This window comes from Barbus barbus (assembly GCF_936440315.1).
Source record: "Barbus barbus genome assembly, chromosome: 9".
NCBI lineage: Eukaryota > Metazoa > Chordata > Actinopteri > Cypriniformes > Cyprinidae > Barbus > Barbus barbus.
The window spans coordinates 15368830-15395938 of NC_136737.1; the positions used below are offsets into that span (position 1 = coordinate 15368830).

The 27109-nt window shown below is 41.2% G+C and overlaps 1 protein-coding gene across 2 annotated transcripts; it reads left to right on the top strand.

Annotated features, from left to right (window-relative positions):
• Positions 1 to 241: 241 nt before the first annotated feature.
• Positions 242 to 26905, top strand: LOC306875496 (midnolin). Of its 2 annotated transcripts, none has more exons than XM_079426116.1 (8): positions 242 to 523; positions 2803 to 3034; positions 5414 to 5501; positions 5593 to 5655; positions 11646 to 12104; positions 12212 to 12359; positions 12478 to 12783; positions 23778 to 26905. In XM_079426116.1, exons 1-8 carry the CDS (start codon positions 448 to 450, stop codon positions 24038 to 24040), a joined length of 1635 nt encoding a protein of 544 aa, XP_079282242.1. In that variant the 5' UTR covers positions 242 to 447; the 3' UTR covers positions 24041 to 26905. The 2 variants fall into 2 exon arrangements, with proteins under 2 accessions (XP_079282242.1, XP_079282243.1); XM_079426117.1 differs by having other exon boundaries at positions 12239 to 12359.
• Positions 26906 to 27109: the final 204 nt, after the last annotated feature.

The following is a 27109-nucleotide window of genomic DNA, read 5'->3' on the forward strand; positions in this document are numbered from 1 at the left end:
CAAAGGCTACTCCACGTTAACATCTTTTAAGGTGGCTCGGTTCTTATAGTTTGACTACATGTGTTTTTTCCAACCGAATGAAGTTTGTTTACAGCCTTAGATTTAATCTCAGTAAAACTACAGTCAGAAATTCCGACAATGTTCAGAAAGCTCCATGAAAAAGCAAGTAAAGCGTGTGATTCAAGGGCTCCACCTTAAATCACATGCTGACATCGCAAGAAGCAAAGTCTCCACCCATTCTGTTGTTGTAAAGAGGTGTTATACTTCAACTCCAGCGCTCGAATGCTGTCACAAGGTGTAGTTTCGGATAGCAGGAGCACTGGAGTAGACTTGGGATTTAAACCGGCATCTGTACAGGGACGGCTGAAGTGGACCGGCTGTTGTAGCCACATCTTAGTGGACATTTCTTCAGAACAAATCTGAACTACATTATCATTTTCTCTATACATGCCAAAACTAGGCAACCTTGTGGAGGAATCTGAGACATTGTCGCGAAACTTTGAGGTTTTCGCCACAATAATTGGTGAGTGTCAAAATGATATTATCTATTAAGTGAACTTTTTGAGCAACAGCTGGGTTGCTGTCAACCTGTTTTTGAGTTTTGCAGCAGTATGTGAGTTCTTTACTTTTTAATTTGACTTCTGTGTAAAATCACATTTTAAAATCTGGTTTCTGACTGCTTTTGGGACTGATTGAATTTGAAAAGGGTTAGGGTTAGGGTTTAATTCACCTCCAAATAAAAAAATACTGTCATTTTACTCATCCTCGTGTTGTTTTGTGTCACTTTTCGTTCTTCGGTGGAACACAAAAGGAAAATATTAGGATCTGACAGCCACAGTTTTCATGCAATTGCATGTTTTTTTTTCTTAAGATAGTCACTAAGGTTGTCATTCTACCTAAAAGTCTCATTTTGTTCTCTACGGAGGAAAAAAAAAAAAAAAGAATGTCATAACATAAGGATATGTAAATGACAAACTATTCAATTTTCCGTGAACTTTTCCTTTAAGCAGCGCAAAAATATTAACCTCCTAAGCTTCCACCTGATGTTTATTTCCCGCTTATACAAAAGTTATGGATCTGCATGCTTATGCTTCATACTTGTTTAGAAATTGGTGTTGCCAATACATCCTTTCACCACTGGTAGGCGCTCAAGTGTCACTACAAAGTTAATTGCACTTAGATTTTTTTTCACACAGGTTAACGTAAATCAATGATGGCCATGCTCATGCATCACCTGAATGAGTTGTAAATTCCGGTGTAAGGTACAAACAGCGTTTTATCTGCATGAGGCATGCATTTCGTACAAACGGATCTGCTATATAACCCAAAACAAGATATTTTTATCAGTAGCTCAAGTTGTGTTGTACAGATAAGGTGTTATATCACAGCTGCCCTACCATCTGCAGACAGCACATTTGGCACGAGATCGTGATAGGGAGTGACGTACGTGTCAATTTGTGTATCGCCCCAAGAGATGCTTATTATACTCTATGACTGGGACGCAACATTTCCTTAAGAGCATACTATTTGAATAGAGATAATGATAACCGTAATGCATGCTTTTAAACGTAAGCTGCACACGTAGAAAGATTACAAGCTCTTAGAGCATGCGTGGATAATAATATATTTGCATATGGGTGATTCTTCAATTATGGGGAGTGTTCTGTCCTCTAGCAATGACATAAAAATGCATTTTAGCTTTGAAAGGTAGATTATTATAGCTTTAAACATTTAACTGTGCCTCTTACTCATTCTATAGTATATCTAAAGACGACACAAATGTTACATTTCTCAGTATTGAACTTGTCCCACACCAAGGCATTTGAACTTTTAAACTGAATACAGTTTCAATTTATAATACAAATGAACGCAATACAGATATATTTATAACAAGTAGCCAAATCACTGTTCTCGGAAACATTATTATTATAATTACTGCTAGTACTAGATACATACATGCATTCAAATGTTAATTGCTAGAAAAAGTTTGCTTCAGAAACCAAACAAATAAAATAAGAATCACCCATATATCAATGTGTAAAATAGGCATATCACAAATATCTCACAAAAATGCTAAAACAATTTGGGCTGTGGAAGATGTTGCAAAAACTGACACAGTGGGCAACAAACATGCAACTTATTGGTTCTTATTCTTGGCTATATATGTAAATGACAATTTGTTGTATTTTGTAAACAGAGCGTTCAGTGTTGCTAATTAAACATTCAAGGTTATATTGGGTGACTTGTTACTTTGACAGTTTGCCTCATGAATGGAGTGGAATTGGTACGAGTGGGCTGGAGCTCCTCGCCCACTCAGATTGGATTTGTCCTCAATGAGGAAAGCGATGTGGGGGAGAGAAAAAGAGGCGGGGTTTGCGCTCCACGTGGGTGAGCAGCACATCCCCCCATTGGCTACTCGTATGACGTCTTTGCTTGCGCCTTATGTGATTGGGCAGAGCTTTTGTGGGTGTGACCAAAGCGGCACAGTGGCAACGAGATCCGGTGAAACAACGAGCATTATTATGCGTGTTTCACTGGAGTTTCTCTTCGCGATGAGGGCTGCGCTTTAAAAAAAAGAAGGTCGCGCTGGTTTTGCAGTACACTGTCAACGACAAAGGACTACAGAATATGCATCTTAATGCACTGTCGGAAAGATAGAATTAAATACTGCTGTAAAAGAAGCTATTAGGATCACCGCAGGATCGATCACCAAACGGGAATAATCATTGGGAATATTTTCCAAGAGCTTTTACAGATAGAGAGATCCCTCCGCTTCCACCGACCCTGTCTCCTCTATCGTAGGCTATCGAATGGACCAGCATCCGAGCGCCCGGAGCTGCAGCAGTCGCGGAGCTGCGCCGTCCTGCGAGAGCGTCTCCGGCGAGCCCCCCATGAATTTGTACATCCACTCCACCACCGGCACACGCTTTGAGCTCTCCCTTCCCGCAGAAGAGACCGTGGAAGGGCTAAAGCGAAGACTCTCTCAAAGACTGAAAGTACCCAAAGAAAGACTCGCTCTGCTACACAAAGAAACGTGAGTAGTAGTCTGATGTGTTCCTGTGAGACTGCACGGTTAGTTATTTTTAAGAAGGTGGGTTTTGGCTGGGCTTCCGAATGGAGATTTTAAGCCACCTCTGATGGCAAGCCGTTTTAACATTTATTCATTTAAACTAACTAGCTGGCTTATATTTTTATGTTATGAGTTCTTGTTTTTATTGCTAGTACTTAATCCAGTAGTGACTAGTGTATCTTCCATTTCACGAAAAATATTACATACAATTGGCATCTATTCAATGAATAACATTATTCAATAAATATTATATTCCTTAACTAGTCTCTGTTTCAGTAATGACAACTATTGTTTATATATATATATATATATATATATATATATGTATAGGCTATGTATATAAACTATTCACTTCTGACTAGTAGTTACTAGTAGCTATTCCAATTTAATTCTTCATTAGGTTGTAGTACTGATTGTTTAGTAGTTTTGAACCATTCAGATAGTCACTGTTATCTGTTCTGGTTACTAATATCGGGATATTGACTACTCGCAAAACAGTAAGCACTAGTATGCAAGGAATGAGCAGTTGCTGACTAACTCAATAGATAGTAGTCACTACCGGAGTAGTCAAATGCTAGTATTTATGAAAAAGAAAGGTAGTCAGCATCTAGTACAAAATATACATGTGAATGAATACATATTTTAATGGCTTGCCATAGACACCTGCATCACGGAGCCCTGGGTCATGTTTTTAATACATAACAACATTGCAGTCAATGTTACAATGTCTACCATGATATTTTTGCTGTGGCAGTCCACAGCCTCTTCAATAGAGAAGTGAAAGGGATCTATGCTGTTGACAGTGTGCTGTGAAAGTCAGTTTAATATAGGCCATGTGCAAGGTGCAGAAACCTGCATCACACCTGAAACTGTACAACTAGTTCATAACATTATGCAAGCGATGTCAGTTTAACGGCTTATAAAGGACCCAAAGGTGTGCGCAACTGACAGCATTGCATGCATATAAATAGAAGTTCCTAATCTCTTGATTAAACTGGTTGCTTTGCTTGATTAGAATATGCATGGCTTTAGTAATTGTCATTTTAAACTGAATGTCTAGGAATAAAGCATTCCTAGTGGGACTCGCACTGCGGTGTTAGAATATTCTGAGTGAATGTTAAGAGAAAAAGAGGCAATGTTAGTTTCAGTGCAGTTTGCACATTGCCTAACAATTGCACTTGGGTGGTGGAGCTGGGAGGTGAGAGAGAAGCTCTTTTGTCATTTGCAAATGACCCTAACAGTTGCATTGTTTGTGCTTTGAATTGGGCCGATTGAAAAGCCCTCACAAGTAATCACCACCAAATTACATCATCTTTTTAAAACGAAGAGAGTCGCTTAATCTCTTCTGTTTAGTTTAGCTGCCTCCAGGCCAAGTGCTCAGTCCCTTTGTTCGGCAGGAGGTGGTGACATTTAGCCTGAGCACAAGTGTACACATTTATGCCACTAGGGCAGATATTTTAAGAGATTTGTGGGTTAAAAATACATTTAGACTGTGTGTTTGAAACACTGGGATTCATGCGGGGGTGTTTTTGGAATAAGCATGCTGATTTACATATGCTGTGGTTTTTGGTCTGCTGGTATAGGCTACAAATGTAGTAGCCTAGAATTGTTTTACTTTGTTTCATGAACTTGTCTAAATATGTATAGATTGAAAAGAAAACATACATCATAACAGAGCCAAAATATTATTTCCACGGTGGTTTTATGTATGGTTAAAGAGAGATTTCACTCATAAAATTAAGATTCTTTCATCGTTTACTCACCCTTGTGTCATTCCAAACCTTTAAGACCTTCTTCTGTGGACCAAAAAAGACAATATTTTGGAAAGTGTCTACAGTGAAATTCAATGGGGTCCAATGTTGTATAGGACAAAATCAGTTTCAACATTGTGGGAAGTCGTGGCCTAATGGTTAGAGAGTCGGACTCGTAACCGAAAGGTTGCGAGTTCGAGCCCCCGGCCGGCAGGAATTGTAGGTGGGGGGAGGGAACGTCCAGCGCTCTCTTCACCCTCAATACCACGACTGAGGTGCCCTTGAGCAAGGCACCGAACCCCCAATTGCTCCCCGGGCGCCGCAGCATGGCTGCCCACTGCTCCGGTGTGTGTTCACTGAGAGATGTGTGGATTTGTTCACTACTCACTGCTGTGTGTGTGCACTTGGATGGGTTAAAGGCAGAGCACCAATTTCGAGTATGGGTCACCATACTTGACAATACGTCACGACTTAACTTAACTTAACTTGTTCAAAATATCTTTTGTATTTGTCAGTAAGTCACAAAACGGATTTGTTTTGGCAATTTTCGCATCTTGAGGTTTGAAGTCTAACATCTCCTTGTTTTTTCTAGACGCCTGAGTTCAGGAAAACTTCAAGATTTGGGAATAACGGATGGGAGCAAGTTAACGCTGGTTCCAACAGTTGAAGCAGGCCTAATGGTAAAAATAGCATGAGCTTCATTGCATGTGCTGTACTTCGCCAACTCTTTTTGTCACACATATTTACCCTGTCGTTTCTCTCTTCTTAAAGTCTCAAGCATCAAGACCTGAGCAGTCAGTAATGCAGGCGCTGGAGAGCTTGACGGAAACACAGGTAAGGTTTCAGTCTAATAAGGTCATCCCAGTAGATGTTTGAATACACAGTGGCCCATTACATTGGACAGTTGTGCATACACTTAACCTAATTGCCAGGGCAGGAGTGAACACCCGCAGTTGGCTCTTTTTTGTAGGTTTTTGAACTCTCTACTTGGCAAGATGTTGCACTGACACATAGGGTAATGGGATACAGATGATGCCCTCCTAAGCTTTTAACTTGAGGACCTCCACACACTTACTACGCATATTTTAAGAAGCACCTTCCAGTTTCCAGGCAACATCTGTGAGCCGAGGCAAACCCCACCTAGAAGCCACTTCATTGAGATGCCACCTTTCATGTGCAAGAAACTCTGAAACTACTATTTCATGTGTACTAATTTTGTATTTTTATTTCTAGCTAATCGTTAAACCTTAGCTATCAGTTATTTTCCCTCATTTAACTTATTGTTTACATTTTTAAATTGCAATTGTCATCCAATCATTTGCTGGATATTGACACAAATATATTTTAAATACATTTGTATGTGCATGAAATTAGTCCGCCACATGCCTCCACTGCATCTCCTTGCTGATATTTTGGGAAATCCTGTGTTATTCTGTTTGTGTGCGAGTGATACGGGTGTGTGTGTAGGAGAGGAAAGCGCCTATCTGTAATGACGACAGAGGAGTGTGGTTGTGTGCCTACGAGGGGGAAGGGTAGACCGGGGAGTGCACCGCTCTTATCGTTCAATGCGCCTTCTCCTGGCAGCTGCAGTGTCTCCTGTTTCTGTAGAAAAGCTTTTCAACCTGTGAAGAGTGACTGAGTTTGGCGTTTCTCATCAAAAAACCTTTTGCAGTACCATGCAAACCTTACTTGTGCTTTTTCTCTGTTCTAATGTACTATTTGTGGGCAGCTAACTGTGTCATCTGGCCGCTTACAAAATGGCCCCTTTTTAGAAATCATCATCTTAAGTCATCATTTGTGTCCTTTTTGTAGCTTCATGGTTACAGGCATCAACTGAGTCAGTAACATTGTCAAACGCGAGACATATCATTCTTTCAGAATTGAAATTAGTCAACACAATCGTGCCACCACAACGAATGTAAAAATTGATCTCCGCGCAACGATACCTACTCGTCTTGCTAGATAAGGTTGGATTTGTAGTTACAGTGGACAACCACATATACATAGCAGAAATCCAAGAGCTATGGTGCTTGCTTCCAGGGAAAGATCTATCTCAGGCTCCTCGTAACCAGACTGTTTTATGGAAAGGGAAGGCTTGCAATTATTGGAATGCCATTTTTCCCTTGTTACTCTGGCCTAACAGCTTTTTTCTGGCCTATAATTTAAAGCTGCTGTGGTTTCGCTTGTCTCTCCATAGTCTCCAGTTTTACCCTCTCCGCCGTTAAAGAGGAAGAATGAAATGACATCAAGGAGTTTCTTAGTTCCAAGGGAAAATATAGCCCAGTTTCTGCACTCCACTTGATAGATCAGCTGTCCTCTTGAACATTAAAACACCACTTTTGCATTCAAACGCCACTTTGTTGCTGGTAACTCTGCCCATCAAGTAGAAATAATGACTGGTGTCTGATTCTTCAGGCGACAAAGTTTGTTAATTAGTGGTTTCTGTTCTAACCCGCCTCTAAAGGCAGGTAGATTGCTCGCTTTGTCCTTGGGGGATAACATAGCAGTTTGTTTCCACAAGCAAGCGCCTTTTCCGTGGTCTCAGTTCTATACACTAGAGATGTTTTTCTGTCATAACTCTCCACCCTCTAGACTCCCACCTACCCACTTTAAAATGGGGCCGGGGCGCCTGTCATTGTGTCTGGAAATGGACAGATGCAAATAATGGGATCCAACAATATAGAGCGAGTCACCTCTCAGTCACCCCCTTGCCATTTCCACCCACGCAACCCCCTTCCCAGAGGGAGCAAGGGAAGGAGAGTAACTAAGTCTGAGAGAGGGTCTGTGATTACCGGGAAGGACAGTGATGAGTCAGAATCCCAGGTATAGATTGAGGACGAAAATAGAAGCGGTGGGATCCCACATCATGCTGAGTGGCAAGACTCCACAGGATGCCGATGGCTTTTGTGCCATTTCTACAATTAATTTTTTTTTTGACTTTACAAATATTTGAAATAGGAAACGTGGGTGTCGGTGTATTGTGGGAACAGCTGGCACATGGGAGGAGAGATTAGTTTGCGTTTCTCTGATCAGCACGTAGAGCACTACCAATCCAAGAGGGACTATGTTGACATGGGCAATCACTCGGATTCGTGACTGTTCCTGTTTCCCATCCGCCTTTGTGATTGAAGTGCTTGGTTTCGTGACTGAACTGAAAAGGGAGGGGGGGGGCTAACTTCTCATTAGCCGATAACCAAGCCACCAGCTTTTTTAATTAGGGTCAAACTTCTCTTCTGTTTTGAACCGTTTCCTTTTTTAGCACTGTTCCTTATACTTATCCTTCTTGGTGTGTTTTTTTATTCTGTGACATTTCCCTATATGCTTTTTTAAGTCATTAATTAATGCTGAGTCCCATGATTGTAGATATTTTGAATCCTGTTGGCTGCAAGTGCGACACGTCTGTTTTGACTCAGTCTCTCGCCTACCCAGACAAATCGGTGCAGTCATCTGAGGAAAAAGGTGTTGCGCTTTCACTGTGCATATCTTTGATGGTCACCCGGAGCTCAGAGAATGAGGAAGAGTGGCCATGGCAGGAACAAAACTTGAAAATGGCGTCATCATTTGCCTAATTTCCATCTGAACCTGTATGAACTTTCTTTATTCTGTGTAAAAAAAATTCCCAAATTAGACTCCATTGTATGGAAAAAAACTTGTCACCTTTTGTTCTCCACATAAGAAGAATAAAGCCATATAGGTTTGGAATGACTTTAATGATGACAACATCATTTTTGGATGAACCGTCCCATTAAGTATTTGGTTTTGGTCAACAGACATTATGGAAAGAGGGTCCTTGCAAGTTCTGACTGATCCAATTTAGTCTTTACCCACTGAATCCTCACCATACGATCTCTTGTAGACCTTGAGTAGGTCAAACCCCTCGAGTGAGATCTTTGAAGGTAGTCTTTTCTTCAGGGTTTGAGGAAAGATGCAAGTGATTGATTATTGTAAAGGAGCTTGTTATTGCATCCACACCCTTCATGCCTCTTTGCGAGGACCATATTGATGGCCCCCTAGTGCGTTCAAAACCCACCAGTCGATGGTGAGGGTTAATAAGCTGGGTTTGAACTTTCCGTGTTTGCTGGGGACTTTGATAGGTGACCAGTAGTGTTTTAGTCCTGCTCGGTATCAAAAGAACCTGTTTTCTTACTTGACCCCTCAAAGATGGGTGTCTTTAGGCTGTGGATGAATGTCAGTCTGGTGCTGTTCCGAGCTCCTGCCCTGCATCTCCTGTGTTACAGAAGAAACCTCCTGCAAATGGGTTCCTTGAAACGCAGGGACCCCAATAAATAAAACCGTCAGCTATAGAGTTGGAAGGGAGGGAAAAAAAAACAGAAGGAGCTAGAGGCGTACTCTCACTGAATATTTCATCAGCATCCACTGGCATCCTCACACCCCTCCACCCTCTCTCTCGCTACAAGGTTTCTCCCCCAGCCCTCCTCCCCTGTCTCCCCTTATCATGTTTTCTTTCTCTCTCCTTCACTCGCTCTTCACTGCATAGCAACTGCAGCCCACTGCAGAGCAAAATGCCTCCCCAACAAATCAAAATGGACGAAGTGTAAAGATGAAGGAAGAGTAGCACTAGTCAGGTGAACCAATGTTGGCTTAGCCAAGTATATAGTTCTTCAACGTGGCAACATTGTTGCCGTAGATGTACATATCTGCCTTTTGTTGATTTAATATCGGCAGATTTCCGCATTTTCGGCACTGATTTTAGAATAAAATTTGCAGACTGAATAGACAGAATGCATAATTTATCTTCACAAAATACTATATTTGCATTGTACTTCATTCTTATTGATAGCATATTATCCTAAATGTTGTATACATAAAAATGGCTGCAAGAAATGTTGAATTATTGCCGTTCCAGTTCTGTGGAAAACTTTCTGTGCCTGCACATTCCATGTAAGGCTGTTTTGTAGAGAATATGACTTCTAGTTTATTTTTTTTTCATGTAGTGACTGAAAAAAGGGTGAATCCAGGTAGGCTTCTGGCTTCAAAAGATTTTCCAAGCCAGTGTCAAGAGCGTTCTGTTATAGAACTTGATCTGTGTGCCTTGATGAGAGTGAGTCAGTGGCCTTAAGAACAAAGAGACGTGTGCAAACGTACACTTGCGGTCTCTTTTGAGTATCTTATCCATTTTAGGTGATATAGACTACATGTTGACACCTCAGGCTCCATACACCTGACAGATTCTATATAGCTGTGCTAGGTGAAGTGTGGAATTTCTGGCCACAAGTCTTCTGAAACTCTTGATTATAGGCAGATTTCTGAGGGTAACTAAATATAGGGTTTCTTCCACAAGCACCAAAGCTCTCCAAAATGGTCTGTTAATATGTCTTTGTTTTTCCAGTCAAGTCATGAACTCTTAAACAACACAGAAACAGTATACAATGTATACTTGCACACACATTCCTTAGATGCTGTGTAAGTGAAGACTGCAGATCTGTTAACCCACTGCGTCTTTGTCTTTGTGGTCATTTGGTTATTACACTAGAAGAGTGTAGGCTAACTGATGTATTGACAAAGGTCTGTGTGACTCAAACTGACGGCTGCTGTGGGAAATGTCTCTGCAGACCACGTCCTCGCCTTTCAGAGGCACTTTTACTGGTTTGTGGGGGTTCACGCGCACTCATTATGTGGGATGAGTCTGGGCTTTGAATGAGTCAGTAAGATCCTTGGTCATGATGACTGATCTGCAAGGCTAATGTGGGGTCTGGCACGCTTTACTTGACGATTTGTAGGCCCAAATAATTTTAATTATTATTGCTTGGATGTTCAGTGCCCTGCTTGCTTCAGATATTCAAAGCCTTTATCCTATAACAGGGGTGCTCCGCTATATGCTAATGGCAACCGAGTAACTACAGGGACCTTTTGTTGGAATCTGAATTGAGCATTAGATGCAAATCAACTTGCATGACAGCTGTCATTCAGGGGTGGGATCCACCCTCACTTTGGGGTGAGCCACCAATTTCACAAATGACCTTTAAACAGGGTTTACCATCAATCTAGAGTATGCAGTGTATTTTTATTAGTTCTTAGTCATACATGCCTATCAAGAGGATTTTTTTTTAAAACTTCATCTCTACTAAAGATGGAAAAGGGTCTTTATACCTGGCTCTTCTGGTCAGTTAAATGCACAGAATAGTAAAGGTCACTCAACTGCGAGAGATCAGAAAAAGAGCTAGAAAAAAAAAGGATGGAGGGTAGGCCCCAGTGATTCACACACTCAGATGCTGACTAGATCTCCTGAAGGAATCGTCATGGCTTTCATAGTTATTTTCTGGTGCGTTTAATTCTTCTATGCTTGTGCATTATAGTCATACTGCATCTTCAGACATTTATTGTTATCAAAGCTACAGTTAAAACATCCTCAGGATGTGGCAGATGCAATAAAGAATGTCTCAGATATCGAACTAGGCAGAGGTTGTTTTAAGTGTTTGGAGAGCAAAGTCAAGACAAGCATTATGTATTTCTCGCCTTGTTTTCCAGGAGTTGGAGAGCCCCTTGGCTCAACTTCCATTCTGGGTACTCCTAAATTGGGCAGGCCTTTCCGGTCCAGCCTTTCAAACAATTAGCTATTATGTGACTGTGTGCTGAGTGGGTCTGCATCCTGTTTCTATGGCTGATTTTTCAGGCCTGGGGCCAGACAGAAGTTAGCGTTTTGTGGGTGTGCTGAATGGTAGAGTGTTTTGTGTGTGTGTGCCTCTTGTATACTTCTGCTTATTCATAAAAAGGCATTCAGTCATGTTGCCAAATTCTTTTCCAGTTTAGAGCAGTGCAAAGGGAATTACTAAAGCCACCCCCTCTTCATTTCCTGTTCACAGGTCAGTGACTTCCTGTCTGGCCGGTCTCCTTTAACCCTGGCTCTGCGAGTAGGCGATCATATGATGTTTGTCCAACTGCAGTTGGCAGCGCAGCACTCGGGCGGCCCACAGTTACAGCATAGGCATCTGATATCACGTGGGAGTTCAGAGGGCACGACAGGACAGTCTCATCCAGCTTCAGGCTCTGCCTCTGGGATGGCAAGGGTTTCTCACAACCCTCACCCACATCACCCACATCCTCATCATCCAAGCACAACGCTCCCATCTAGCCCAGCGGCCTTCCCACCTTCCCCCTCTATCCCATCCATTCCCCCCATGTACCCCACCTCAGCCTCAGGGCACTGTAGCCCTCCACTGCACCCCTCTCAACTCCCTGGAAGTTTTCTTCACTCCCAGCAGCCATCTTCGGCCTGTCCCACCTCTCCAAGCAGCCCTAGCCCTGCAGCTTCCTGTCCAGAGGTTAGTCACTGTTTGTCCTACCTTATCCAATAAGTAATTTTGTATAAAAATGGTGACGAATCACATTTACCAATTAGACTATTAAGATGTGCAAACTATACTTGCAGTTGACCACTGGCCCATGTCTTGCACAGGCCAACTGCCCAGCAAAGACGTCTGGCAACTGTAACACTCCCTCGCGATCCCGCAAGCCAGGGGCTATCATCGAAAGTTTTGTGAACCATGCTCCTGGAGTCTTTTCTGGGACATTTTCAGGTACAACTTCACAATAAGTTTAATATTTGACGACTCTGTATACAACAGTTATATCTATAATAGTTATATATCTGTAATTTATGTCTAAGTTCTATTGGTTTTTTTTTTCTTTCCTAAGGCACTTTGCATCCCAACTGTCAGGACAGCACTGGACGTCCCAGGCGAGACATAGGCACCATCCTTCAAATCTTGAATGACCTTTTAAGTGCCACCCGGCATTACCAGGGCATGCCACCGTCGCTCACGCAGCTCCGTTACCAGACCCAGTGCAACAGCCCCAGCTCACCAACACCGTCGCCACCGCCTTCACCTCCCCACACCCCCAGACTAAGCAGCCTGCCTACTACAGTGCCCTCTGAGACCCAACCCACCCTCCACCCACTGGTGCAGTGCCAGAGTCAGATCCGCATGTGCAAGCCTCCTGGTAAGTTTTATTGCATTTGTCAGAAATTCTGCAGAGATTCATTTCCTAGAGCATTTATTGTAGCCAGTAGTATTTAGGATCTAGCCCAGAGATTCAAGATTCATATCCAAGGCAGTGTTTACGTAGTTTCAGAAGGTCCAAGACAAGGGTGCAAGGATAAGAAAAGTGAAGATGTTAGAGAGCGGGAGGAAGAGCTAGGCTTGTTCTCTCAGGCCCTTGTAGTCATGCTCCAGCAGCCACAGCATGTCTGGCTTTGTCTCTGTGCTGACGGTGTCCTCTTTCCTCTGAAAGGCAAAGAATGGGGGTGGACTATTCTGTTACCAAGAGGAAAGAGGCAGAGAGCCAGAGCGAGAGAGATAACGAAGCGAGATAGCACTCACAGACGTGTGGCAGTTACCCCGCTCTGTCTGGTAAAAACTGATTATCTGGGGCAGCTCGCTTCAGCGCTGAGGAGGAAATTGAACTGCTCTGTCATGAAACACCACTGTTAGAGAGTACAGAGATAATGAAGAAATATCATCCTAGCGCTGTTCAAAGCGCAGGCCTGTTATCAATCTAGACTAGATTAAAAGCATACCAAGCTAACGCCGTACAATATGAAAACATATCATCAACTACTGGGGTGGAATAACTTCGGTCACTCGATTTTCACAAAGGGTAGGGAATCCTACACCTTTTTTGAGGCGATACATACTTTTCCTGTGTGATAACCCCTCTTCCGCTTGCATAATGCTCCATCATTGGTCTTTATACTTCCCCCACATTGAAAGTAAATAGGCCATCCTATTGGTTCCACTCTTGCCTCGTCTGCAAAAACCATCCCAGCAGTCAGGGCCAGGGCTAGTCAATGGACACTTGTTTTCCTAGCAGCCTTTAAATAGAGATTTACGCAAGAAATATGAGCTCCAAGAGAATGCTCATTGTGTTTGAAAGTCAGCAAGAGGATAATACCAAGAGTCCATTCATAAAATTGTTGTTTATATCCGGCCAGCGACTGCCCACTGATTAATTGGCGCTTCCTCTTGGGCATGACGGAGAAAAGGGAAGGGTGCTATGGCTATTTTCTGGACAAAACCACCTTACTACCCATGGTGCTTGAGCTCTTTAAGACTTATATGCTTTGGCACCTGGTGACCAACTTGCCTACATGGGACAGACCTTTTTTGACAGACCTTTTTCAGTGACTTTCATGACCCCTTTGAAATGTCACATACTTTTAGCAGCTGTCTACTTGATGTGATTGCAGACCAAACGAACCCGATATCCCCACCACACTTGTTTAAACATCTATCTATGCACACTGTTCTTAGATTCTTATAGACTTTTGGCTTTGACAGACTGTAGTCAGTATTTGCGGAGGGGTTGGGGAGGAGATGGGGGATGGAAAGCTGAGGGTACGAAGAGGGTCGCCATTCTTGACTCAAATTCCTGTGCTCATTGGGGTCTCTTAGCCCCCTTTGTTTGCCCTAGTGTGCTTTAATACTACAGTAGTACATCAGCCTTGCCTTTTGTAGATGAAGAGAAAGAATGAAAGCCTGTAGGGTAAAACTTAGGGATGGCCTTTAGATTTGGTATTGCCTGGCCACTGCACTAAATGAAGGGAGGAAAGGGGGGCAAAACGGGTCTTAAACTGGTAGGGAGAGAATAGTGCAGGAATGCGTTCACCCCTCAACATTCTGCATCTGTCAGCTCAGATTAGTTTAGTTTGGGCTGTGCAAGAGCGTCAGGGTGGGGCTGTATTTTAGCAGAGTGAGAAAGAAAGAACAAGGAAGGGTGCTCAAATTCCTTCCCTCGATCATTTAATCCAACCGAAAGCAAACGCTCCCGGCTGCTGTGTACATACTGGGGCGATGTGAAATGTCAAGATCTCAGTCCTCTTTGTCCTGGCCTCCCTGGTGCTTAAACACTGCCAAGCTCTTTTCCTAACCCAAAAGAGACAGTTTTGCTTCTGTGCAGATTGCTTGATCAAATGCCCCAGGGCTCTCACCATGTCACTACGGTGCTCAAACCTGCCCAGATAGACCGGGGGTTAAATAATTAATTCCCCCTCCTTGCTCACTGCCAACAAGCATGTAAGAAACCCCCCAGGCCGACTATCCTTAGCTGCTCATCAGGCGGGGGCCATGGCAAGCCATATCCGATGCCTTTTATTGCTCTTAGTATGCAAATTGTGGTCATTTGAGACCACAGCTCCCTGCAGGGTCATTGATGCCATCGTATCAAAAAAGCAATGGAGATGTCAGGGTTTGACCGCTTCCCTGGTTTAGTTCTTGCTAGGGGTGCAGATGGCCAAACACAATGTCTGTCCTGTGTTGTGCACCCACTACTCCCAACCCAGAGCCAACCCAGCTCTTTGGGAGTTTGCTACAGCTGGCTTATAGGACAGGAGCACCTACTGATCACCGAGTACATCTAAACAGGAGAATTGCAGAGGCTTGAGAACAGTAAAAGTGTGTTTTGTTGGAGAGTAAAGCAAGTTATGTCAGAGCAAATGCTATAAATGTGTTAAGGAGTGGCCACAATAAAGAAAATCGGTCCCACTTTAGTAGTTAAGGCCACTTAATATATGTATTTACATTTAAATTAATCATTTGTATGTACACTTATTGTTTACATACAAATGTACACAATACTTATACTTGTACTTATTTAATAAAAAACGCCTGCATGAAATTACATCAGGTAATTAATTTACATTAGTTATTAGTTACATTTGTAATTACACTGTTGGCCCATCCCTTACACCTTAACCCACTCTTAAACCTACCCATACCACCAAACCTGTCCTTAACCTTACCTGTATCCCACCTCAGTAGCAGCAGGAGTGTTTTGCGTATACAATATGAACACAATAAGTACATTGTACTCATTTTTTTGATGCAAGTACGTAGTAATTAAGGCCACTTAATATATATTAATATAAAGTGGGACCTGAAAATCTTTTTTTTATTTTTTTTATCCATTTTAAAACACGTGTCACGTAGGGGTGGGCGATATGGGAAAAATATCATATCACGATTTTTTATAGAAATATCACGATTCACGATTTTTATCACGATTCTTTGTTAGTTTTACTATTTTGGTTTTACAAGTTGTCTGAGCATTACAGCCAAACTAGAAAGACAAAGATGCATGGCAGATATTTAGGCCAAAGTGGGCGAAGATAAAAAAATCTTTGTCATTATTTTATTTTTCTTATTAAAAAATAAGAACAAAGATACACATTACAAATACACATGATATACAAATAAAACAAACAGTGCTTTATTTCCAGGTTAGGTGTATTTAGCAGAGCATTCAATGAAATTGAATGAACAAATATAAAAATAAAACACTACATAGACTGATTCCTAAAGCAACTGTATTAAAGTTTTTCAGTCAAGAATAGTGAGTGATTTTTCTCTTTTGCTTTTGTTGTTTTGTTAATGTTAAATGAATAGTTCCCCCACAAATTAATATTCTGTCATCTGTCTGTCAATTCTGTCATAATGTTGTATTTTTATATCATCATTTACTCAAAAGTTGTTTTAAACCGGAATGAGTTTCTTTCTTGTGCTGAACATTTATAAATGCTATTTTGAAGAAGGTGGAAAAAAAAAACAGTTGCTGGTCCTCAGTGACTTCCATAGGATTTTTCTTTCCTACTATCAAAGTCAATGTGGACCAGCAACTGTTTGGTTTTCCACTGAGTAAATAATGACAGAAATTAAATTTTAGGGTGAACTATCCCTTTAATGACAGTCGACAGCACGTTTAGTGTCCTGTCCCTTTAAGAGCTGCACGCATCTAATATATAGTACAGGCACGCATCCGTTTCTCTCTTAACTATTTACTTTCATTTTAGAGATAACCAACTCAGTCTGTATGTAAACCTTGTGTGTTTTGACAGTATTAGCGCAAAATATAACTTAGTTGAGTAATCAGGCGCTGTTAGACAGGCGTTTTAGCGCGCGTGCTTCAGGTGTATCCGCTCAGAACAAGCGCACGTCAGACCAGCGCGCGAATTAAACATTTAACCAGCAAGGCTTGTATGCAAATAATGTACTTTTGCGATCGCGAATAAGTGCAGTGTCCTGTCTGAGTAACTCTACTGCTGTATGTCCTGTTGTACAGTACATAGAGACGGCGGCGCCAGAACTGTATTTGACAATGTGCGCGGTAGCGCGATACTACGATATTTCTTAAAAAGCAGATCGTGGAGACATTTTTATCGTCCACGATCAAAAATCGTCATATCGCACACCCCTAGTGTCACGTTCTTAAGAATGTAATCTATCTATCTATCTATCTATCTATCTATCTATCTATCTATCTATCTATCTATCTATCTATCTAGTTTCAGTTTAATGGCAATTCACTTATTTGTTTCACACAACATGAATTACATTTTGTGGGCAAAAGTTTTTCAATTTAATAAGCAGTTAAGTAATTTTGTTGTAATATTTAATAACATTTTTATTTCTAGGAAGTATCAATATTATTAAAAATTACTATTATTTTATTATTATTAAAAATCTGACATATTTAGAAAACACTTTTGTATTTTGATATCAGAATAGTTTTGGACAGTTTTTTTTCTTTTTTCACAGTTTTTACTTATATGCCTCCAAAAATATATTGTAATACATTTTAATTCCAAAATTAAAAATATGCTCATCATAGAGAAGGTGTATTTAACTTACTGTACATGTGAATTGCATTTTAAATATATTTTTTGGTAAATTAATGATCTGGATGAAAAATAAGTATTAGATGCCAAAGGTTGATGTCTGACACTCTGAGTAGAGATCGACCGATATATCGATTTACCGATATTTTTCCCGATATTTAAGCATTTTTCCATAATCGAATATCGGTTTTGTAATATCGGATTCCCCGATAAACATCTTGTGGACGTTTTCAGAATTGCGCGCAGGATCGCAATTGCAGCGCATCTGAGGGGAGACGAGACAGCAATGGCGTGCAGGTACTTGATTTGCTGTAGTTAGTAAACTATTTAATATTACAGGCATTAATGCACAAATTAGATGTATTACATAAATGCCTGATATATAGTTTAAATGCAACTTGGCTCTAAGAAATATGATAAATAAGATACTCTGTCAAGCCCTGTCCCTATAAAGATAGGCTATAACTTTGCCTGAAATAACACAGCCATGAATTAGCACATGGTGGAAATAAAAGCGCTGAATTTAATTCTCTCTGTGGTCTATTAGTCTCGTGAAGTCGGAGTCACATAGATAATCCGTCAAGTCCTCTCCCAATAAAGACGTAACTTTGCATGAATTAAATAATACAGCCATGAATGATTGCATGTTGGAAAGAAAAGCATTGAATGTAATTCTCTCTCTGTTGTCTATATGCTCATCATTAGTCTCGTGAAGCCGCTTTCATATTGCAGTTCACTCAGCGGGTTGATGCTCAAGAAATGCTCCAGCTCGGACACCGCATGCAACTTTTAACAAGATTCACTTTTTTGAAGCACCCTAAATTGTATTAACACTTACTATATAACCATTATTTCGTTTATAAACATCTAAATTAATACAACTCTATGGAAATTAATTATTTATTATCTCCGCGATCGATCGCAGTTTGAGTAGCCTATAGTTCTGTGTAAAGGCATAGATAAACCACGCTGTCAGCAGCATAATTTAGAGCATGCCAGTTGAGAAATTCAATAAAATACAATGCTTGTTATATTCCAATATTCCAGAGAATATTATTCCGTGAATTAACATTATCCAGTGAATTATTCTTCACTCTTTATCCTATTAAACAGCTTATAAACCTACTAAAACTTCATTAGTTAAAAATGAAGTTGATATGACTCCTTTCCTTTATTTTCTCCATTTGAAAACATTAGACTTTCTATGTTCATTTTGCTTACTGCTAATATTAGTGTTGCTACTAAAGCTTTTTATAAATAAAAGGTTTTTTATTGTTGTAATACGAAGATTAAATTTAACATGACAGGGCTCTAGACTGCGACCAAAATGGTAATTGTTTGCGAGTTAAAAATTGACGTGGTCGCATTTGTACTAGTGCCAGGTCTGCGCTACTCCAAAGCGTCTGCTTCATACAGCACGCGCTGCCAGCCGCAGCACATTATAGCAGGAGTCAGATCTCACTGATCACGTGAAGAGAGGTGCTTTCAGCACGAGCGCTTAGTGGGTAGAGCCTGGTTTATACTCGCCGCATCAGCACGAGCGTGAAGGTGCGCGTCGCGGATGGAGCGCAACGGATGGATTTGTTTTCAAACTGAAGTAAAAGATCGCTTCTTAAACCAGAGAAGGTGAACGTGGTGGTATTCTTGTAGAAAAAACATGCAAGTCCTGTCAGCTACAGCCAGTTTAGTTTTACTTTTCTTTTTGTTTTCGTTTTGAGAAGCTTGTTATCTTTGCTGTTTACCTCAGGTTATGCTATGGAGGCTTTCCTTAATTAAAAAAAATATATATATTAATATTTATTTGCTTCCTCAGAGTTTGCTAAACATTCTGTAATATACTAGGTATATAGTACAGCATGTGGTGTGTCCTATACCATGCCTCGTCTTATTCGTTTTTGTTGATAAATGTTATGTAAGAGTTTGTCATTGTCAACGTACTGTTTTATTGTTGTTGCGCTTTTTAATTAAGAATAACAATGAATCCATCTTTTGTTTTAGTCTTAAAAAGTTAAAGGTGTATAGATATAAGCAAAACAGACAATGATCTTTTCTTGTAAAATGTGACCCCAAGATCGCAAATTTGAAAGTAAAAAGCGCACGAAAAAAGGAATTCCTGTTCACAAAATTTAAATCACAAATAATACAGATGAAAAAGAACGAGTTGAATGTTGAAAACTTTCGTTAACATATAACTATAAACTATAACTATAAACTATGATAAAAGTTCATCAGCATGCATTGATTAATCAAATGTTGTTGCAAAAGTGAGATCAGTGGGAAGAATGAGTCTAGAGCCCTGCATGAAAGACTGCTAATTCTCAAAACATTTTTTGTTAAGATGACTGAAAGGAGGAAAAACCAAAGTGAAGTATGGACTTACTTCACGCAGTAATTTATTTACTCTATAACAGTAAATAAATATCGGTTCTGCATATCGGTTATCGGGCACATAGACATGCAAATAATTGGTATCGGTTATAAAAAATCAATATCGGTCGATCACTAACTCTGAGACATATTTTTGTGTGACTTCCTCCTCCGCTGCCAAGACATCTCCCCTTGATGCAGAGTGATTGCAGCACCCAGACTCGAAAAGATCACAGGACTTATCAAGGCAAACAAATAAACAAGTCAAAGACAAGTGTTAATTAAGCTGATCTTTAATGGATCAATGGCAAAAGGGAAGCTTGTAGAGACTGCCTGATCACTGTAGTGTGGGCCGACACATTGGGTTGGGCTTAATGTTTACCCAAAACCCTGCTCAACTGACCTAATACCTGCAGACAGACCAACAGCCTCATCGATTGGGTAAAAATCCTCCCTCCGTTTCACTCTCTCTCTCCTCATTCTTAATCCTCCTCCTTTCCATTTTCCCCCTCACATGGCCATCAACACTCAGTCTGAATCTTTCTTCCTCTATGTGGGAATCAATACATTCTCATACATCAGCTCAGTCCCTTCAAAAAGCATGAGCCGAGTGCAACATCCCATCTTTTGTTCACCAGTACGCTGCTACTTTTTAGATTCCAGGGGGATTTTTTTTGTGTAATCTCTTCTATCCTCTGTGGCTTGTTCTCATTTGTCTCTTTCTCTCTTTTTCTATGTTCCTCTGAGGCCTCCGTCATGAGGCCGTATTGAGGAGGAGGGGCGTGAGTGAATGCGGGGGCTGGGGGAGGGGGTTAGAAAGGAAGGCCAGGTGTATATCTCATGTACGGGCCCAAACAGCTGTGCGGCAGGAGACGGGGTTGGGCTTGTTTTGTCCTTTCCTCCCCCCACTCCTTTCCCCTGAGGCTCGGGCAGCTTGTCACAAGCCTTTTTTTGCCCCCCCCCCAAAGTGATCCGCAGGCCTGAGAATGTTGAGTTTGCAGTGAGGACACTGCAGCACACGGTTTGCTCTGAGACAATGCATCATTGGCGTAGGGGCGAAGGAGGATGAGGGGAGGAAGGGAAGGTTAGAGAGGGTGAATGCAGGGGGGAGGGGCTTTTTCTGTCCATGATGTTCACTTGCAATCGTTGCTGGCAGCAAAATAACTCTCTGTTCTTGTCAACTCACCCCCCGTATGTGTATGTGTCCAAACGTTGGCGCAGGGAGCGGTCTTGGAAGCAAGGGACAGAAAAGGGAGAGCTTTTGCACTGCTTGTTCTGCCTTTGTTCCTAGTGTATCCCAGCCCCCCACCACAGCCGTTCACTCTTTTTGCACTCACGACAACTCAGGCGGATCTGTTGGGATGGCTTTAGGCCGGCCAGCCACGCCATAGCCTAATAATAACCCTCTAAACGGGTGCACAGAGTCTCCCCCTCAGGCAGCCATGTTTATCCTGATAATGATGCGGGGGTTGTTCGAAACATTCAGGTTAAGTTAGTTTTTCCTTGCAGCACAGCCCCCAAGCCGTGCCAAAGTAGCAGTGATGTGTTTTTACAGTGTCCGTGGATCTGGTTGGAAGGGCAACCGTGTGGGAAAGGACATTGGCTGGGGCCACAGATTCTCACAAAGAACAAAAAGGAACTTGGCTTAGTAGCCAAGGCTCTGCCTTAATGTCTTTGAAACCATTGTGAGCTTCATACAATACCTTGACAGTGGCATGCCGTGCCCAGTGCTGTTAATGAGCTCCTCTGCTCTTTTTCTCCCAAATTTCTGTAGTTCGGTCCCTTATTTTTTTTTCACCAGCTCCAGTTGGTATGCACAGAAGAGCTGACAGGCTGCAAGGTGAGGTGGCTGCCCTACTTTTGAGGACTAGAGTTGCAGGGAGAGTCTTTGAGAGAGCAGATGAAGGAGAAAAGCATTAGCGTAGAGACCCTTTCTGAATAGTGTAACTGTCGAGCTTGTGCAGTCAAGCAAAGACCTTCATAACCCATAAAGTCCTATTAGACCAGAACCTCTCTAATCATGCTAAAATGCCAGATCAAGCTCCAAATCTCATTTGTCTAACCAGGTTAAGAAGGAACTGTTTGGCAGATCTCTGCTGTTGTTGTTTGTACAGCCTGTTCTTTCTCTACGAATATCCAAATGATTAAAACTACCACTTACATTTATAGCGCAAATCATTCCTAGATGGCTCAAACCTGCCCACCATGGAAAGGTATTAAGTAAAGGGGGAAATTGAGCCCACACGAAATACCGATTTCATTTTGATATGGAGAGGTGGATGAAATTGATTAGCGAACGAGAATATGCATCAGCTCTCTTTTTCTATTGCATTCTGGGTGGAATTCCAGAGCATGTCTTTCTCTCTATCTCTCTCTCTCTCTCTCTCTCTCTCTCTCTCTCTACCTACTTGTCTGTCTTGCTCTCCAGAGGCATTGGGGAGGGGTGAACTGTGTGTGCGTATGGGGGTCTTGGTATTGGGGGGTTGGGTGGGTGATTACTCGTTCAATGAGCTCAGGCCAGGAAAAGAAAGGGGGGAAAAAAGGGCCCGACTTACTTCGCTTACAATTTCCATTCGCTTGCATTTTCTATTGAAAGCCAATAGCAGTGTCCTCGCCTGGAGATGGATTGCTGCGCTAGAGCTAAGGTTTAATCAATAGGTCTTTTTAATTTGCCATCGATCCATGTTAAAAGCTACTGCTGCTGTTGCTGTGTGTGTATGTGTGGTGGAGCTCGCGCGATGAAAGATCGTCTATGCTCGGGATTATTGACATTCTAGCCTGCTATTTCATTATTTAATTCCGGGATAGTTCCTAATGGAGCTGGCTAATAGATTGTGGTTTCTTTTTCTCTTCCATTCTCTTGAATATATTTATAAATGAAAGGTTTAGGGTTGCGCTGTGGAGTGGAAAACCCCCTCGTGTTTTTTCCCCTTAATTGGCACATTAGCAGCTAAAACCCTAGCATTGTTTGTGAGATTAGAAAGTGCAAGGTATTTGCTTCCTGTTAAAGAAACAACAAAGTCGAGATCATATCGCTTGGGAATACGTGTGCGCATGCACGTGTGGGCGTCAGTCTCCTCACGGGAGTGTGGGTTCCTTTGTGAGAACGCACTTCTTCCCTTTTGCGTATCTCAAGGGCACGCCACACATTTTGAACCGTTTCTGATAAGGGAAGAGAGGACTTGTTGCCACATACTGGGATGTTCTCTTCTGAAATGAGACGGCAGTGGAGAGTGCTTATTTCTGTACCGATTTAAAGAGACAGAGAGAGAGAGCAATGGGGTGGGGTAATCGCAGCATGCCTTTTTAAGAACATCAGCGTCACCGCTCAGACTTGAGTTTATTTATCCAACGCCCGTTCTTTGATAACATTCAGCAGGATCAGCAGTTGAGATCCAAAGCACTGAGTCATTCTGTCCTAGACCAAATATGTGTATTGCACCAGCATTTCCCCGCTGAAAAGGCTAGCATAGATAGTCACCACCTTATGTTGTGTTTTGGATGCTAGTCATTAGCATGGAATGTTCAGATGCAGATTCTGTCCACACAAGACATCTTAACCTTCAAGTCTTTCTTGGGCAACCAGCTTTGCCAGGAAGCCTTGGTGTGCCAGCTAGGGAGGAGTCAGTGGTTAACCAGTTCCCAGAGTTTCTTACCCCTAAAAGTGCTGCCGCATCTTTGGCTGTTGTAACACAATGTTTTGTTGAGTCTCAAAACTGTTGCAATTTTAAAATCGTGTGTAATCCATCTCAAGACGCCTGCATTCTGTTTTAGTCTGTTGAGTTCGAATCAGCTAGTTGTTTAGACAAACCCTATGAAACTTTGTTTACAGAACAATGTAATTTTGCACATTCTTAGCATCTTTAGCTAGCTTAAACTACCAGTATCAGTTAGCCTGAACCAAAAAATTCAAGGCTCAACTCTAACTGTTGTTGCTTTTTTCTTCTTGGTTCCTCAGGTGAACGACTGCGTCAAACAGAGAACCGAGCCACACGCTGCAAAGTAGAGCGACTGCAGCTGCTCATGCAGCAGAAGCGTCTGCGCAGGAAGGCCCGGCGAGACTCCCGTGCCCCGTACCACTGGCTCCCCAACCGCAAGGCTGGACGCAGCAACAGTAACAGCAGTATGTCTAGCGAAGGCTCCCTGGACCTGGACTTTGAGGACTCTGTGTGGAAGCCCGATGTCAAAGCTGATATGAAATCAGAATTCATCATGGCCTAAAGCAGCAACAGTTGCGCCATCCTTATCAAGGAAGACCGGGGTTTACATTTTGGAGAGGAGAATTTCCGAAGACTGTGTCCGACGACGCACAGAATCTCGTAGGTTTCACTCCTTGTCTATCCTGTGACCACAAAGACTTTACACAAAGGAAGATTCACAGACTTTTACTTACCTTACGTCCTTGATAGACTATGATCTTGGAATAGACTAAATTTCTAAATGACGATGTTTGGATATGGATTGGACTGATGAATAGACAGAATTTGGACTCAGAACGTCCAAGAAGTAAACACAAATGAGCATAGCAGACATCATCGGTGTTGGGATTTGTTTTTCTATTTCCTTTTTTTGTTTTTCTTTTTCTTTTCACCCCGGGGGGGGGAAGATCCATACAGGCCAAATACAGGCACGATGAACTAACAAAAACATTTCCTTTTTTCATTACAAATGGGCATTCACAGTTCAAGAATCATTTGAAGGGGGTTACCTTCTTTGTTTTTAAGTCCTGTTTTTCTTGAATCATGATGATTTATGAAACAAAATATGTAGCATTACCCACAAAGCATTCAGGTTTTTTATCTTGTAGATGAGGAGGTTCATTTGCACACACACCTGTGATTTGAAATATCATAACATAACCAAGAGATGGCACAGTGCATGTTTAGTATATAAATATATTCAGAAATACAAAAAACGCGCTTTCAGTGTAGAATCAGAGGTTCAAGTAGGAAAGTAAAACATGAAACGAAAGGAAAATATACTGATGTGATTGAAGACACGAGGCTTGTGAAGTCGGTTGTTTTTCGAATATATAAAGTGACTTTTCTTTTTTTTTTACCTCCGCGAAAACAAACAAACCAACCAAATGTAAAACGGCAGTTGCTCAGCAAGGCTCGAGTCAAGCTGTGAAATGAATCTGATGTTATATAATCATTTAAATACACACTGTATCTCTCCTGTTACTGTCTAAATGTGTATAATAGAGAGAGTGGTGGGGTGCCAGAGGAATCGTTTACAATTGTGCATTATAATGGCTTGCTCTGCCAAAGTGGAATCTCTCATTTATGCATTTGACTAAAACAAACCACCATTCAAGGGTTTTATCCCAGTAAACATTTACAGTTGTGATACAGTTTTAACAATATTTATTTGTCCATTTGGCCAGACCTCTTTGAAGATTCCCACGTAAACATCCACGTATTCCCCCGCCTTCACACTCTTGATAGTGCCTCATACATAGACGAACTGACATATTCTATCAGGCGTTCCACAAACAGACGGTTCTGCTGCTATATGGGACTTCTCTTTGCATGCAAAAGTGTGAATTATCCTGATCCTTTTTATAGAAAATAATAATAATAACAATACTGAGATACTGGTGCTGAAAAGAAAAGATATACAAGCATGAATTTGTGAAAATGAAAAAACAAAACAAAAACATTTGCTCCAGCTACTTGGGATTTTCGAATTAGGAACGTAATGTTACATATCAGTCGCAAACCAAAATGGGACTGGAATTCTACTGTACATGGATCATTCCTGGACTAACTAAGGAACAATGGAACATTCAAGGGATCCTCAGAGCAAACCCCAACACTCCCATCAACCTTGTCCAGATGCAGACTAACAGGGATGTTAGAAACCGACGTTCGTCCCTAATGACTACTTGGAAATAAACGTCAAAATGTCCTGAACCACATCGATGTTGCACTCACTGAGTTTGCAATGAGATTACCTACCTGAAGGGGAACATTGTCTTTTCCTTTTTTTTCTGTTCAAGTGGCCTTAACCTTCATTATCGAAACACTTGCAGAGTGGTGGACAACATAGGGATGTTTTGTTGTTTTTGTCCTGTGTTTTTGTTAAAGCATACATTTTTCGGGGGCAATTTTTGTGTTTAGGAGGTGGAGGCTCTATTATGTAAAGGCTTCAGTGCCTTAAAGTTTTGCCCCTTCGGTGTGTACGAAAAAATCTGAACAAATTATTCGCATTTATGCAGGTTTTTATCAATTTATAGGAGCTCTGGTAGAATATTGTGCTTTTTATGGTTTGATTGTTACAAGTCACGACCTGGAGTTCAAACAGGTTCCATCAGTGTGTTCCATTGTTTGTTTGATTACGTCCCTTGAACCCTGCTGTCCTACTAAGAAGCAACAAATTTACTGATTTAATTGAAAAAAAAAAAAAGGAAGTTTCAACTGCAGTGCTATAGCAACAAAGTGCCAATTGAGATGTCCTTAAAGGACACGTTGACAACATGCACTTCCCTTCTTCTCAGTTAAATGATTTCAGTGGACTATTTCTCCCTCTTCCCCAAGAAAATCATTATTTAATTTTTATATATGTATGAAATATACTCTGTGTGTGCCTCACCTATATGTACAACAGTAAAAAAAAAAAGTGAAAATTTAAAAAAAGCATAGGAGATGATCTGAGTTTTAGGATAGGGTAATTGAATGAGGGTGGAGGGAGGGAACGGGGGGCATTTTCAATAGTTTGTTGGAGTTCTGATCACATCATTTAAGTTGCCTGTTCTTTCTTGTAGCCAATGAAAACTGATTACAAGAGTCGAGAAAAAAAAAAACAATTTACAATGTTCTAGCTATAGACCGGTGTAGCACATGTGTGACTGTATTAATTTATGAAACCAAAATGGTAACTGTGAATTATGTATTTCTTTGTGCTTTTTTTAAGTGGGCGGAAGGCGGAAAAAGGGCGTTGCTTTGCCCTGTTTTGTTTTTGTGGAATATAATGGAATAATCAAGTAAAAAAAAAATTGAAAATATCTAAATATATTTTTTTCTTAAGCAATACATTTCAGTGTGACTTGTGATAGGACATTTTCTTTTTTTAGGTAATAAATTGAAAGAAAAAATATTTTTTCTGTGTATGTGTGACTCATTTACTTTATCCCATGTGCAGTTGTTATATATATATATATATATATATATATATATGTGTGTGTGACCCTGGACCACAAAACCAGTCATAAGGGTAAATTTTTCTAAATTTACTGAATAAATAAGCTTTCAATTGATGTATGGTTTGTTATGATTCGACAATATTTGA